The following is a 16,472-nucleotide window of genomic DNA, read 5'->3' on the forward strand; positions in this document are numbered from 1 at the left end:
AACTACCAGCTCTTTCAGGGTCCACTTCAGCTTTCAAGCTGTGGTCATGTTCTTTTGGGTGGTTCCTGCCCAGTGACTGAGCCAGGTGGTAACTGAGATCACATTCTTCCTGGGGTGACCCCATGCAATGACTAAGCAAGGTGATTATACATGGGCCTGGCAATTTCCACCCAAAGCAGGACTTCCCCATTGGGTAATCTTTGTTCCTAAGCTTCCTGTTAGGCTAGCGTAGAATGACCAGCTATCCCAGTTTGCTTGGACTGAGAGATTTCCCAGGATGTAGGATTTACCATGCTAAAACTGGAAAATTTCCAGGCAAACCAAGATGTTTAGTCATCCTCGCTGGTGTAGACCTGAGAAGCTCCCTCTTTCTATCCTACTTCCTCCCCTTTTTCCTTTCACAGGTATTGCTCCTCAGTAAAACTTGTATTTCTTACTTCATCTCAGTGTCTGCTTCCCAGAATACTCAACCCAAGACATGGGCACAAATAGCTCACAAACCAGGAAGAACCTAAATACTTCAAGAGAAGATAAGGCTGAGATCAGGAAGGCAAGGGAAAAATCAATGTGAAAATTACAGGGATTCTCCTGGGTATTACTTTTTCAAGGGACCATTTATTATGCATACTTTGAAAAAGAAAAGAGGCATATTTAAAATACTCAACGACTTAAGGTTCCCTGAAGTGGATCTGAATACTCAAAATGAAGGTTTTGCCAAAAAAAAAAGCCAACCTCCTTGTCTCTGTGTCCTTTAACTAGCAACATGCCTTGTTATTAATTTCTATGATTTAAGAAGAAAAACAAAGGGAAATTCAGCTTTTCTAAGAGGTATTCTTAAAATCAAGAGAGAGTGTGAATTGTACAACATGGTGACTATAGTTAATAACAATGTATTGCACACTCGAAAATTGCTGAGTCGATTTTAAGTGTTCTCATTTTAAAAAGATAAGTATGTGAGGTAAAGTATATGTTAATTAGCTCAATCTAGTCATTCCACAATGTATACATATTTTAAAACACCATGTTGTATACAGTAAATCTATACAATTTTTATTTATTTATTTTTAATTGGCTTTAAATTAAGACAAAAAGAGAATATAAGCGGAATGGTACTTCTGGAGAGAAGAGAAGGCATCCTTCAGGGCTAGATTAGAATGAGGCAAGTGGCTATTTGGAGTACAAAATTTAAGGAGGCACTCACTCTCAGGGTCACAGAGCTCAGAGTCGGCACCCTCAGGACCCGAAAGTGAGCACCTCCTTAAATATTGTACGCCAGGTGTCTCGCTTGCCTCAACTTAGTCCTGGCCCTGGTATTCAGAATAATATTATGCAACTGATGGGGATCCTTCTTTCCTGCCCTAGATACAAAGCCATTGTCCGGCCAATGGATATCCAGGCCTCTCATGCCCTGATGAAGATCTGCCTCAAAGCCGCCTTTATCTGGATCATCTCCATGCTGCTGGCCATTCCAGAGGCCGTGTTTTCTGACCTCCATCCCTTCCATGAGGAAAGCACCAACCAGACCTTCATTAGCTGTGCCCCATACCCACACTCTAATGAGCTTCACCCCAAAATCCATTCTATGGCTTCCTTTCTGGTCTTCTACGTCATCCCACTGTCGATCATCTCTGTTTACTACTACTTCATTGCTAAAAATCTGATCCAGAGTGCTTACAATCTTCCCGTGGAAGGGAATATACATGTCAAGAAGCAGGTAGGTGCTCAGGATTGATTCATTTCCTCCTTGGGGATATAATCCCTTGCATTTCTTTTGGACCCCACTGACAAGCCATGACACTTGAATCTGCAATTAGATGAGGTGGGTGATGTGTGGCCAGATGCTAAATGGAAATGCCTAGCCATGGAAACCCAAGGTGTTCTTTATAGTCTTATTCTCCTGTTAAAGACCTAAGCTAGGGAGGTGTTGTGAACCTGAAATATTTCAAGTGTGGGTTTCTTTTGGAGAAATAATCTGAAAAAGAGTTGTATTTTTAAAATAAATAAATAAAGCTTTGAAGCTCATGGGGATGTGACTTCTTTAAACTCCAGTCACATTGTTTGCCTAGAAAGAGGATTACCACATGGAGACAAAGCAGAGGAGGCTGGAAAGTGAGGGCAGTTGAAGAAAAAGAGTAGTTTGATTAGGATAGGCTCACACTGATTTGGGCTCAAGTCCAAGCCGCATGATGTATTCAGCCTCTCTGAGCCACAGTTTTCTTACCTATCAGATAGGCTTATAATCCCTGCATTGTAAAACTATTGGAAGAAGATTACGAGAGAGTATATGTAAGGCCTATAGTGCCCAGCATGCAAGATGCCCTCCATATGATTAGACTCTCTTTCTTATCCCCCATAACACTCCATAATTTCATCTTTGAGTTACAAATGGTAGAAAGCAAGGGCTCCGGCTTCCTCCTCTTTGTCAGTGCTTGCCTTCTAGCCCAGGTGTAGATCATGTAGCATCTATGATGGATGCTCCATTTCAGTGAATAGCTGACTCACTTGGAGACCTTACCCTTTAACGTTCATTATTTATATATTTGTCTCAGTTGTGGGGGAAGAGTGGCAGTTTCTAATGAAACTACCTTCCTACTTGAAAAACCTCTCATTAGCCAACATCCGTTGTACCCCAAACTCTTTATGGAGAAACATGTTTCCCCTTGAGGTAGTGGATGGAGTTGGGAGCAAAAGGAGATGCCCATCCCTCTTTGCCACAGTCTCTTTCTATAGACTGTAGTCCAGAGATAACTCAAGATTTTAAAATCATAATAATAGAGAGTTATCTTGGTTTAGCCAATGAAGAAGAACAAAGCTGGCTGCTCTTTTTGAGCATCAGAGGGAATAAGAAATTATTAACTGTGGAGAAAAGAAAGACATGAAGTAGTATGGCTGATAAACTGCACCAATGCTCTCCTGAGGAAAAAGGGGGCACTTATTAGAAGTTCATGTTGCAATCCATTCAAACATGTAATCAACTTTGTTTAAAGATCTGTTCTCAGTGGTATGTTCTAACTGTATTCTTCCTCGTGGGTTTCTGCTTGCTGGCTCATCCATTTCTGTGTTTCTGACTCTTTTTTTTTCTTTTCTGTCTGTTTCTGTTGCCTTTCTCTCACTTTACTGGATTCTCTCTTGCCCTCTCCTATTGAACTCTTTTTCTGTGGCTTTGTGAACTCCTCTATTGCCCTAATTGTTTTTCCCTTTCTCTTTCTCTGCCTGAATCTTTGTCTCTCTGCATTCTTCTGACACTGTCCCTTGGTTCCTCTGTCTCTCTCCATATGACTCTCTCCTTAGATTGAATCCCGGAAGCGACTTGCCAAGACAGTGCTGGTGTTTGTGGGCCTGTTCGCCTTCTGCTGGCTCCCCAATCACGTCATCTACCTGTACCGCTCCTACCACTACTCTGAGGTGGACACCTCCATGCTCCACTTTGTCACCAGCATCTGTGCCCGCCTCCTGGCCTTCACCAACTCCTGCGTGAACCCCTTTGCCCTCTACCTGCTGAGCAAGAGTTTCAGGAAACAGTTCAACACTCAGCTCCTCTGTTGTCAGCCTGGCCTGATCATCCGGTCTCACAGCACTGGAAGGAGTACAACCTGCATGACCTCCCTCAAGAGTACCAACCCCTCCGTGGCCACCTTTAGCCTCATCAATGGAAACATCTGTCACGAGCGGTATGTCTAGATTGACCCTTGATTTTGCCCCCTGAGGGACGGTTTTGCTTTATGGCTAGACAGGAACCCTTGCATCCATTGTTGTGTCTGTGCCCTCCAAAGACCCTTCAGAATGCTCCTGAGTGGTGTAGGTGGGGGTGGGGAGGCCCAAATGATGGATCACCATTATATTTTGAAAGAAGCCATCAAGTCTTAAGTTTTTCATTTCAACTTGTGAACGTTTCTTCTGATGTGAAGCAAACCTTCCCTTTTCAGAAAAGGGAACAAGTAGAAAATTATTTTTTAAGCATCAAGCCCTGTTAAATGGTCGTGGCCAATTATGTCATAGAAACTGTATGAACAACCAGATTTACATAGCAGAGAAATCATACATTGAATGCTTACTTTGTGAAAGACTTCACCTTGTCATTTCTTTAAGCAGACGCTAGTACTTTAGAAATATAACTTGACTTTGTTTTCAGGAATATCTGTAATACACAAACCAAGGAACAACTTTTATTTACACTCCTAATATGAAAAGTCAATCCTGTGAAAGAGCTCCATGTATGAGGGACACTCTCCAAGTTGATAACAATGGAAGCGAGTTTAATATAAAACAATTCCCTAAGCATTTATTTTTTTAAAAAAAAGATGTTACTGAGGACCTAGAAGAAATGCTCAATACATACTTTTAAAGCAAAAATACAACCAAACACATTGACACGTATATAAAGATCTACACGTGGCTGTGCGTGATATCTCACACTCTGAATTCTTACTTGATGGAGGTTTTGTTTGCTGCTACGGTTTTAATCATCCAGGGTGCCATTCCACCATAGAAGAGAAATCCTTTTAGGAAAAAAAAATCATGCTATTAATTAATCAAATATCTATAAATGCATAAAGTACAGTATTTATTCTTGATACATAGGTTTTGAGTCAAATGTATTTACTTAGATTTGTCTTTGACTGCTACACTGAATCAGTAGTTTCACTATAAGAAAGAAGGGATTGTATCTGAGTAGAAATAGGAACATGTTTATATTTAATGTATGCTTCTAACGTTTGTGGGAGGAAGTGAATAAAATTTCAGTAACACGTATTTTTTGTCTGAATATGTATAAGAAAGTCACAGGGGTCTTAACTTTAAGAACTGATTGAAAAACAGCTACAGACTTGTTTCTACTTAAGAAGAGTATTTATGAAAGAGCCATGTGCAGAAAAAGACTTGGCTGAAATATTTTTCTTTTTCTAAGTGAGTTTAGTTGGCTCTAAAAAGATTTGATTCCCTTACTTTAGAAACCCTGAATCGAGTTTTTCTTCACTCAAAGAGGGCAATTTTGACAGGTTGCAAACATATTAACCCACTTTCAAATAAATTCAAATTTTACAAATGTGCCCTTACACATTAAAATTCTAAGACAATTTTAATTTAGGTTTTCTCTATCCAGATGAGATACAAACAGTTGGCTCTCATTTTCACATGGCACATATGAAAAGATTCTTGTCTCTTGATATGAAGAAGTGCCCACTGTCTATGGAGCTTTAGGAGTTGGGACCAAAACAGAATGAAATTTCAATTCTGCTTGCTACGTGCTCGTCTGTACTGTACAAACCTGCTTTCCTGGTAGTCCATAATTACATTGAACAGTTTGAAAAGCAAGACAGATAGTATAGCTTAAAGAACCAAGATTTCTAGCTTGACAGTCCAACTCTGCCTCTAGCTATATCACTCTGGCTATCAATTTCACTTGTCTAGACTCTTGTTTTCATCTCTAGACTGAGAAGACAGTGCTAAGGTCTTGTCTATCGCTAAAATTCTGAGTCTCTTCATCGTCTCTAGTTCTGTCTTTGCAGCCTTTCTGTAGCCCATTTGGTCACAGTAGCCTCACTTCTGCTACCCTTGCAACAACAACTCTTTGGAAATCAACCGCTATTCTATATTTGTGTTCGCATTAGTGGTATGAAAGGAGACAGACCATTCTGTTGCTTCAAGGGGCTCCTTGGAATACTTTGCATGAATGATGTTCCGCGAGCTTGCTATGTTTTGGAGTTAGAGCTGTAAGAGACATAAGAAAACATATTGCTGAGTCTTCTCATTATACAAAGGATACTCTTCCTATTCACCCTTCTTCAACCTTCATGAATCTGTTATTTTGAACTAGTGTTCCACAATTTTGCCCTTGGCTTTCTTCAAAACCCTTGAATATAAATGACTCTATGCTTAGTTAGTTGCTAACATGTATAGCCTTTTGAATACCTAGCATAACTTGTTCAGGCATCTCTGATCTACCTGCTTCCAGAGACATTTTGGGAGTAGAGCTCATCTTCATGTCTCCTTCAGTTAACATCATGGCATAGATTGTGTGTGGTCTTCTTCCTAGCTTCTGGACAAAGAGTGAGGAGATAGAGGTCTAGGTGTAGCTGTGTGTCCTTAGGCGAATCTTATTACTTTTTTTTTTGAGATGGAGTTTCGCTCTTGTTGCCCAGACTGGAGTGCAATGGCACTATCTGGGCTCACCACAACCTCTGCCTTCTGGGTTCATGGGATTCTCCTGCCTCAGCCTCCCAAGTAGCTGGGATTACAAGCATGCCCCACCATGCCCAGCTAATTTTGTATTTTTTTAGTAGAGACGGGGTTTCTCCACGTTGGTCATGCTGGTCTCGAACTCCCGACCGCAGGTGATCCACCCACCTTGGCCTCCCAAAGTGCTGGGATTACAGGCATGAGCCACTGTGCCCGGCCAAATCTTACTACTTCTTCGAGACTCTTAAATGAAAGGATTGAAGGAGGCCTTTGCCAGCCAGTGACCAAGGACTGGTAAAACTATTCTGTGAATCAACTAATGGATTGACTTAGACCTTCTTACCAGGAAGGGCATAGTTGGGCCCTTCTCTAGGGAAGTCAAAATTTTATTATTTTATTCCACCTCAAGAACCTAAAATTACGTGAGAGAGACCCAAGTCCCCACGTGTATCACTTCTCTGCCAAAGCAGAGTGTGGCAGGGGCTGGAGCTGAGACATTTCACGCCTGGCTTCCAAAGATAATCACGTTTAGCACTTATGTCTTTGGCAAGAAAAAAAAATCAATTTTTGCTGTGGAAAACCATCTGTGTTTATTCAATTGACAGACACTACCTTTCAATCTATCTTAAATTGAGCCTCCCTGAGGCAGGCAGCTCAACAGTGATAGATTAAGCAATAAACAAAGCAATCTTCCCACCAACGGCTGCTGCTGGCAGGGAAGGTGCAGTTGCTATTGGGAGTGATATTCTTTAACAAGAAGATCCTCCCTGCTTAGTGAAGACAGGGCCCCTCCCTGTTGTTGATTTGTTGATTCTCCATAAATGTGGATGGCTAAACCCTGTTTTTTTGACTGCCTTCACTCTCACACTGAACCTGCCTTCCGCCTCATTAACAAGCTCTGGATTTCCCTCTTTGTCCACAAACAATTTGGTTCCATCCGGGAGGATGGAGAACCCCTAGGTAAATAAACTGTTTAGGGGCTGCTGCAGATGAACCAAGCTCATCTTGTTATGAAAATGAACACTGAACAGAAATAAATGAACTTGACAATAGCACATGAGCATCCTTGCATTGTTAAGTCTTCATTCATGTCAAAAGCAGCAGTTGGTTATTTGTTTCAAAGTGTCTTCATGCATCAAGTAGCTTCTGGTAATAGAGATTAACTTTGTTTGGGGAGTACACATTGAATGGCATCATCTGTGGACTAAAAGGTGGCTAAGTCACTGTTCCTGGAAGCCAGCTAGAAACCATCGCCCTGGGAAGCTGACTGTATGGGAGCTGAATGAAGAGCCATCCACTTGTATCGTGGTGAGATGGGAAGGGTGCAAACTTTCTTGCCATTTGTGCTCTTCACATCCACAACAGGAGGTAGCTATTGTTAGAGAGTAGCTTAGAATTATCCCTGGGTTTCTGGGGGAATGGAGCACCTTTTGTACACTTGTCTAATTTTTGGCTGTATTCTTATGAAATAGATTAACAGCGGAAAACAAAGGGATTAAATAATCTTTCTTGGGCCTAGGTTTTCATGGGCCTAGGCTTTGTGCACACTGTTCGATGAAACCAAGGCTTACCAAGCTCTACTTTATTCCGTATCTGGATAGTCATTTCTCCTAGCCCACACCCAGACACACACTTCCCAAACACACACGACAATTTCACTATCTCACAATCTCTTACTGTAACTTTGGCCTTCAGAAACACCCTTTGTTATATTGCAGGCGGCCAAGCATTAAGTCCAGCTGAATATATTCAGAGCAATCAACAAATAACACACTGAGAACAGACTTTTCTCTTATGAGACTTCACATTAGAAATTCATTCAGTAGAATGTATCTAAATTTTTAAAAAGCTTCAGTGTTGCACATATGTTAAATTTAAGAATCCCTGGGTTAGAATATTACTGTGGAATCATGTCCATGACTAATTTTTTTAAAAACATTGCATTTACCTAGTGTTCATGGTCTATAAAGTACTTTTATACTCATTACCTCATTTCATCCAAGCCTTCCCCGCTGGCCAAAGAGCTGCTTTACATCCTTTACTATGGAAATGTGACCATCTACCATTATATTAAAAGGCCCATGGAACTATGAGGCTGAAACATGAAACTGTTAAGATTGGGCCATTTTCGAACTACAAAAAGGCAATTTCATCTGGTTCAGCTTAATCTGATTTCATATTGTTTCGAGGTGAACTAACTGTACTTCATTCCCATGGGCTATTCAGTTATACTGAAGAGCAGTGCTGATCATCACTTCTCCACTTTACAGGGTATTCTCTTGTCCCCAAAGTGAATCTGTTTAACTTGGCACAAGGGAGTGGACAGGGTCATTGTGGGCTGCCCCAGGAGAGACATATTGGTGGGCACAACATTCAATGCCACAATGAAATGGAAGGCTAAGACAAAGAAGGGTGGGATCCTTGGGAGCAAAGACACTGGCCAAGAAATACACCAAATTTGACCAAAACCTGAATGGAGTGCTGTGGCTCTGGAAGTGCTGGAAAGGAAGGGGCTCAACTTCACCAAACACTGACAATGTGCCAAGTCCAGTGCTGGGCACATGAAGCCGTGGCAGGGAGATTACTTACTGATCCTCAAGTCACATGGGGAAGTTGAGTGGTGGAGTATAAGTGTGGAGCTGATCTCTCTATGTCGATGTCCATTCCACTGCTTAGCATTGCTTCCCAAATCCCACCTGTGTGAAAAATTAAGTTCACAGTACTTAGAAGAAAACTCCACTCCCTATTCTAGGTTTTGTCCAGAGACCTGAACTAATGATAGAGTCAAAGAATGTATGCAAAGAGCATTGAGGCACCTAGTTTAAGGAATTGTTGAGGGCAGAGGCTGAAATGCAGCACAGAGTGGGTGAATGAGAAAGTCCCTTAGGTCAGTTGTTCGCACCCTCCTTCTCCCCGACTCAGAGACACAATTCACTTGTAACTGGAAGCCCTGGGAAGAATTTCCCACCTAGTTCTGTGTCTGAGGAGAGAAAAAAACTTGCTAAGGACCAAGTTAGAGAGAAAACCCAAATGAGAACAGCGAATCTAGCCATCTTTCTTTGAATCAGAATTAGTTGGAGAAGAAGTGTCAGGTAGAGGTAGAACCACCTACGCCCCCACTTTCCCCAAAATAGAGTAAGATACGACAATGGTTGGTTTCCTAGAGTCTGGGGACCCAGGCTACATAAATAGCCTCTAACAGAAAAGCATCTCCTGGACTAAGGGGACAGATAAGAAACTCAGATATGGACTTAGGTATCTGAGTGCCCAGCCCTAGGTGCCCTGTTCTAAACACAGACACCACTTGTCTCTCGGCCCTCTCTGAGCTCACATTTCTAGAAGATAAGACTATTTGCCTTTTTTCCCCCAATTTAAAATTCACTCACAGAGTCATATAATGACATGAAAGGACTCACATAATTTTATGACATTTTAAAAGAATAATTTTAATGGACAGTAAAACCTCGTATATTCAAGGCCTCATTAACTCCCAGACAAGCTTAAAAATGTTGGCATAACTCAGAACTTCAATGTTGAAGGTACATTATATAGTTTGAGCCTGTTGTGAATCCAGATTTTCATAACTTTGCTTCCATTTTAGCTAATGACATTAATAATACATGTATAACATTAAGAAAGTAAAACTCATTATCTTCTAAAAGTTTTTTTTTTTCTGCAGTCTGGGCTTTACTGATTCAAACACAACCTTTCTTGCATTCAAGTCAGTAGGGTTTTGGGTAATAAAATTCGTAAAACAGTCAATTCGGTGAGTTGTAAAAATAAATGGCACAAACTTCTTTAATGTCATTTTATGTTTTGTTTTAAATATTAGACTCATATTTCATAAATTATAATTGTACTTGCTACTATTAACTGTAAATATTTATTGCATTGAAAAATGTACTCTGTGTTAAATAACTCAGAACAAGTTCCAGGTGTGGTATTTAGTGTAAATAATGTCACGGCTTGGCTTTGCCTGGACTCCTTGAACAAATGAATTATTTATAAGAAATTCACAATATTAATATGAATGACTCAGATCCCTTTAAATGTGCAAACTTAACTCTGTGACCATGTAAAACTCTATCTATAAAGTGTGCTTTGAGTGAAATTGTTATTTTTCAACAAATGCTTCCAATGCTTCTATCACATCGTAAGTGGTCTGTATGACATTAAGTCAGATCCCGTGTATAGTAAGCTGGATGTGCAAGTTGTAGAAGAAATGAGGTTTATTCTTTAATATAATAAAACATAATTTGTGAAATGGACAGATACATGTATCCAACGTTCAATAAAAAATAGTTGTTGCATGAACGTAGTCTGTGGCTATGTGCCCCACAGTTCCTTGGTTCCTTGGACCAGCTACATCAGAATCAGCCAGGCTGCTCATTGCAAAATGCAGATTCCCCAACCCTCTATTGACTTGGAACAATGTCAGTGTTTAGGCTGGGGGTCTGGTGTTTCATTAAATTTTTAAAATATGTACTTACTTTTTGAATATGTAAGCCATTCTCATGGTCCAAAACCAAAAGCCTAGAAAGGAATCCAGTGAAAACTTACTCAGCTACCATTGTCCCCTCTGTACAGTTTTTGCACCCATTACCAAACCCTTCAAAGGAGTGACCATTGTTATGTTGTTATTAGTTTCTTACTTGTGTACACTACTGGACATTTTTTACACATATGCGAATAAATACAAATCTGTGTTTTCCTGAAGCCCACCACCATTTTACAGAAATGGTAGCATATACATTGTTGTTTGCCCCTTGTTTACTTCACTAAATACCATATCTTAGAGATCTTTCCATATCGGTAAACAGTAGTCTCCCCTTATCCACAGTTTCACTTTCTGCCATGTCAGCTACCCACAGACAACTGCAGCCCGAAAAAAGCCAAGTACAATACAATAAGATATTTTCGGAGAAAGAGACCACATTCACATAACTTTTATTACAGTATGTTGTTATAATTGTTGGATTTTCTTGTTAGTTTTTGTTGTTATTTTGCTACCTTGCCTAATTTATAAATTAAACATTATAATAAATATGTACATTTAGGAAACAAAGATAGTATCTATAGGGCTCAGTACTATTTGTGGTTTCAGGCATCCACTGGGGGTCTTGGAACATATCTTCCACAGATAAGGGGGGACTATTGTATAAAGCACTTCCTCATTCTTTCTTACACTGGCATAGTAGCCCCTAATTTATTTACCCATCTCCCACTGATGAACTTTCAGATTGCTTCCAATATCTGGCTATTATCAACCATATTGCAATGAATAACATACACAATTTCATGCATGAGCAAGTGTTGCTGTAGGAAAAATTCTTCAATGTAGAGCTGCAGAAACAAAGAGCATATGCTTTTATAATATTGACAGTTATTCTAAATTGCTCTCTTTAGGACTTGAACATTAAAGTTTGGGAGTGTCTGTTTCCTGGGATAATCGTAGGCATCAGAGAGCAGGAAAGCTCACACAAATTATAAATCAAAGTGAAGAAGTCTAGCTGAAAGTTCCAGATGTTTAGCCTACTGACTACCTGAAGCCTACTTTTCTTTCCATCTTGGCTCCTGCTTATTGTGAAGAAAGAGTAATTGATTCTAAGGTTAGCGTTCCAGAGACAGTGAGGAGAGTTGGCATTTAGTTCATTTATCCATTCCTGCAGGATCAGTTGTCAGGAAGCAAATTCTTTCTCTCTTTGTCACCAATTCCACTTATTTGAAGTCTGCCTAATGACTAAGCCAGTGATCAAGTCTCTAGGAATATTTAAAATACTCAACGGCAAACGTTAGGCAGCATGAGAAATACCACAGTCACAAAGTTGTGAACAAAATAAGCTGATGACAAAGAAATGACACAGCTACAGTGGATGCACATTAGGGCTGTCCAAGCTCCCCGTACTCCAGGTGAGAAGAGGTAATACCAGAGATGTCTATCAGATGCAGTCACAAAACTCTTTGAGAGGCACACTGACAGCCTTGCCAAGGGAGCTCTTGAGTGTGCCAAAACAAAGGGGCTACAGGCTCCAGGCAAGTCTGAAATCCAACAGGGCAGTCATTACACCTTAAAGTTCCAAAATGATCTCCTTTGACTTCATGTCTTACATCCCGGTCACACTGATCCAAGAGGTGGGCTCCCACAGCCTTGGGTAGCTCTGTCCCTGTGGCTTTGCAGGGTACAGCCCCCTCCTGGCTGCTTTCACAGGCTGGTGTTGAGGGGCTCTGGCTTTTCCAGGTGCACAGTAGTACAAGCTGTCGGTGGATCTACCATTCTGGGGTCTGGAGGACTATGGCCCTCTTCTCAGAGCTCCACTAGGCAGTACCCCAGTGGGGACTCTGTGTGGGGGATCCAACCCCACATTTCCCTTCTGCACTGCCCTACTAATATGGGAAGGGGGCAGAGAAGTGCTGGGTAGAGAAGGCCATGGTCCCTGGTAAGGGCTCCACCCTCAGGCATGTGCTCACAGACCTAAGTGAGGACAGGCACTCCTGTTTTTGCATCCAAATGTTGCATTTTCCAAATGTTGCATTTGCATCCAAATGTTGCATTTTCCATTTGCATCCAAATGTTTTGCATCCAAATGTTGCATTTTTCTGGCCCACCATGCCCCCATCCTGTGCTCATATAAACTTGAGGGATACAAAGTGGCTGGACATTGAGAGGAACACACCAGCAGGAGAACACACCAACGGACACCAGCAGATGCCGGCAGGCCATCAATGGTGGAACAATGTGGACACCAAGGGGAATTCGACCAGGGCAGTCAGAGGAGGATCTGGCCACTGGGTGGCCTGACTCCAGGGGAAGACCATCTTCCCACTCCATCCCCCTTCTGGCTCCCCATCCATCTACTGAGAGCTGTTTCCACCACTCAATAAAACCTTGCACTCATTCTGCAAGCCCACATGTGATCTGATTTTTCTGGTACAGCACGGCGAGAACCCAGGATTCAGAAAGCCCTCTGTCCTTTTCATAAGGCAGAGGGTCTAATTGAGCTGATTAACACGCAACTGAAAGAGCACACTGTAACGCATGCCCACTGGGATTTCAGGCGCTGTAAACAACCCTAGACACCGCCATGGGGTTAGAGCCCCAAAACACTCCCCATGACCTGCCTGTCTGCATGCTCCTCCTAGGGGTTTGAGTAGCAGGGCACTGAAGAAGTGAGCCACATCCCTGTTGCATGCCCTGTGAGGGGGATGAGGGAATACTCCTCCCTTTTCAACAGCAGAGGTTCTCCATGAGGGCCCTGCCCCTGCAGCAAACTTCTGCCTGGACATCCAGGGGTTTCCATACATCCTCTGAAATCGAGGCAGAGGTTCTCAAACTTCAGTTCTTGACTTCTGAGCACCCGCAGGCTCAACATCATGTAGAAGCTGCCAAGCCTTGGGGCTTGCACCCTCTGAAGCCAGGGCCTGAGCTGTACCTTGCCCCCTTTTAGCCATGGCTGGAGCGGCTGGGACACAGGGCACCAAGTCCCTGGGCTGCACACAGCAGGGGGGCTCTGTGATGAGAGGGGCTACCGCAAAGTTCTCTGACATGCCCTGGAGACATTTTCCCCATTGTCTTGGTGATTATCATTTGTTTCGTTGTTACTTATGCAAATTTCTGCAGGAGGCTTGAATTTCTCCCCCGAAAATGGGTTTTCTTTTCTATTGTATCGTCAAGCTGCAAATTTTCCAAACTTTTATGCTTTGCTTCCTCTTTAACACTTTGCTGTTTAGAAATGTATTCTGCCAGATACCTTAAATCACCTCTTTCAAGTTCAAAGTTCCACAGATCTCTAGGGCAGGGGCCAAATGCTGTCAGTCTCTTTGCATAGCAAGAGTCACCTTTACTCAAGTTCCCAAAAAGTTCCTCATCTCCATCTGAGACCACCTCAGCCTGGACTTCATTGTCCATATCACTATCAGCATTTTGGTCAAAGCCATTCAACAAGTCTCTAGGAAGTTCCAAACTTTCCCACATCTTCCTGCCTTCTGAGCCCTCCAAACTGTTTCAACCTCTGCCTTTTACTCAGTTCCAAATTCGCTTCCACATTTTCAAGTATCCTTATAGTAGCACCCCAGTCTCTGCAGGTACCAATTTACTGTATTAGTCTGTTCTCATGCTACTAATAAAGACATACCCAAGACTGGGTAATTTATAAGGAAAAGAGGTTTAATTGACTCACAGTTCTGCAAGTCTGGGGAGGCCTCAGGAAACTCACAATTATGGTGGAAGGGGAAGCAAACACATCCTCCACATGATGGCAGGAAGGAGAAGTGCCGAGTAAAAGGGGGAAAAGCCCCTTATAAAACCATCAGATCTCATGAGAACTCACACACTATCATGAAGGCAGCAAGAGGGTAGCCGCCCCCTTGATTCAATTACCTTCGACTGGGTACTTCCCACGACACATGGGGATTATGGGAACTACAATTCAAGATGAGATTTGGGTGGGGACACAGCCAAACCATATCACATGTCACTGCCCTAAACAAGATATGCTCCTTGTTTTGCTTAAACTCTTGCAAATAACCCCTAACAGGCTCTTATTTTTCTTCTTTACTTTTTTTTTTCTAGATTATGCTTCCTTATTCATGCCTCTGATCATGTTGGTCTCATGCCCACATTTTGTTATTGTCCCCATTTCCCAGGACAAAATCTAATTTCTCTGACCTTGATTTGACTCCCTACTTCCCAGGCGTATCTCCCACTGCACTATCCCTTCCCTCTGCACCCAGAGACTCCCTCCATTCACACCTTGCTCCTAATTGTTCCCTGACACTTCTTTGGGCCAGTGTTTCTCAACCTGGGCTGCCCTTAGAATAACCTGTGGAGTTTTTAAAAATCCTGATGACTGGCAGGCGCAGTGGTTCACACCTATAATCCCAGCATTTTGGGAGGCCAAGGCAGGAAGATCACTTGAGCCTAGGAGTTTGAGGCCAGCCTGAGCAACATGGTGAAACCCTCGTCCCTATAAAAAAAATACAAAAATTAGTCAGGCATGGTGGTGCACACCTGTAGTCCCAGTTACTCTGGGGACTGAGGTGGAGGATCACTTGAATCCGGGAGGCAGAGGCTGCAGTGAACTGAGATCAGGCCACTGCATTCCAGAGCAAGACTCTGTCTCAAAAAAAAAAAAAAAAAAAAAAAATCCTGATGCCCAGGTCCTGCCCCTGAACAGCCGAGTCAGAATTTCAAGGAGGGGGAACCCAGACATCTCTATATCAAAGCTCTCCAAGCAATCGCAATAAGCAGACAGGGTTGAGGACTACCTCACTACCTCACCTAAAATGTCCTCTTGTCTCTCAGCTGGCCTGAATCCAACCCATTCCCCAAAGCCCAGCTGCAGTGTTCTCTCTCTGTGAAGCCCTCCCATGCTCCTGTACTCACACAGTACTTTCTACATGGGTCTTATTTTTTTAACCATATCCTGCTTTGAATTATATTTACTTGTGTAAATGCTGATCTATCCCAGGAAATCAGGAATTGGCAAACATTTTCTGTAAAGGGCCAGAGAGTAAATATTTTAGGCATTGCATGACATACAGTCTGTGTCATGATTACTAGATTCTGCCTTTTTAGTATGAAAGCGGTCATAGATAACATGTATATGAGTGAGTGTGGTTGTGTTCTAATAAATCTGCATTTGCAAAAACAGGTGGTGAGCTAGATTTGGCCTGAAAGCTGTCACTTGCTGACTCCTGCATGAGACTAATAAAGCTTCTTAGGGCCAGGGACCTTTTCTTCTCTATAAAGCTTTCTTTCCTTCCTTCCTTCTTCCTTCCTTTCTCCCTCCCTCCATCCCTTCCTTCTTTCCTTCATTTCTTCCTTTTCTTTTCCCTCCCTCTTTTTCTCTCCCTTCCTTCCCTCCCTTCCCTCCCTCCCTCGTTCCCTCCCTTTCTTTTCTTCTTTCTTTCTTCTCTCCTTCCTTCTTCTTCCTCCACCCCTCTCTTTCTATCTCTCTTCTTTATTTTCTTTTCTTTCCTCTTCCCCCACCCCCCTCTCTCCTTTCTCTCTCTTTGTTTCTTCCTTTCTTTCTTTCTTCTTTCCTTCTTTCTGTCTCTCTCCCTCCCTCCCTCTCTGTCTCCCTCTCCGTCTTTATTTCTCTCTCTCTCTCTGTCTTGCCATCCCTCATGTCTATTGCATTGTCTGAACCAATCAGAGAAAACCACAAAATTCCCTTTGCAGAGCTCTATGTGATCAGTTTCTCACAACCACAGACCCAGAGCATAAATAGCCAAAGTGAGGGGGGAAGTGTCAGAGTTAATAAATTCTGCCTTTTAGGCAACTATTAGTATTTACC

At 42.2% G+C, this 16,472-nt stretch overlaps 1 protein-coding gene and 1 long non-coding RNA gene across 3 annotated transcripts in view; one reads left to right on the top strand and one right to left on the bottom strand.

Moving 5' to 3' along the window:
- The window catches only part of GRPR (gastrin releasing peptide receptor), a 30,096-nt gene extending 25,344 nt beyond the window's left edge, over positions 1-4,752 (top strand). Inside the window, exons 2-3 of the mRNA XM_004063849.5 lie at positions 1,363-1,714; positions 3,292-4,752. Coding sequence (XP_004063897.1) covers positions 1,363-1,714; positions 3,292-3,681 — 742 coding nt within the window. The 3' untranslated portion in view covers positions 3,682-4,752. The remainder of the gene's footprint in view (positions 1-1,362; positions 1,715-3,291) is intronic.
- The window catches only part of LOC109024754 (uncharacterized), a 31,675-nt gene continuing 19,458 nt past the window's right edge, over positions 4,256-16,472 (bottom strand). For both annotated transcript variants that reach the window (XR_008675647.2, XR_004068510.3), the window contains exons 5-7: positions 8,767-8,873; positions 5,630-5,709; positions 4,256-4,499 (exon numbers count right to left, since the gene is read on the bottom strand). This is a non-coding gene — a long non-coding RNA (uncharacterized lncRNA). The remainder of the gene's footprint in view (positions 4,500-5,629; positions 5,710-8,766; positions 8,874-16,472) is intronic.

Source organism: Gorilla gorilla, chromosome X (genome assembly GCF_029281585.2).
Source record: "Gorilla gorilla gorilla isolate KB3781 chromosome X, NHGRI_mGorGor1-v2.1_pri, whole genome shotgun sequence".
NCBI classification, from domain to species: Eukaryota; Metazoa; Chordata; class Mammalia; order Primates; family Hominidae; genus Gorilla; species Gorilla gorilla.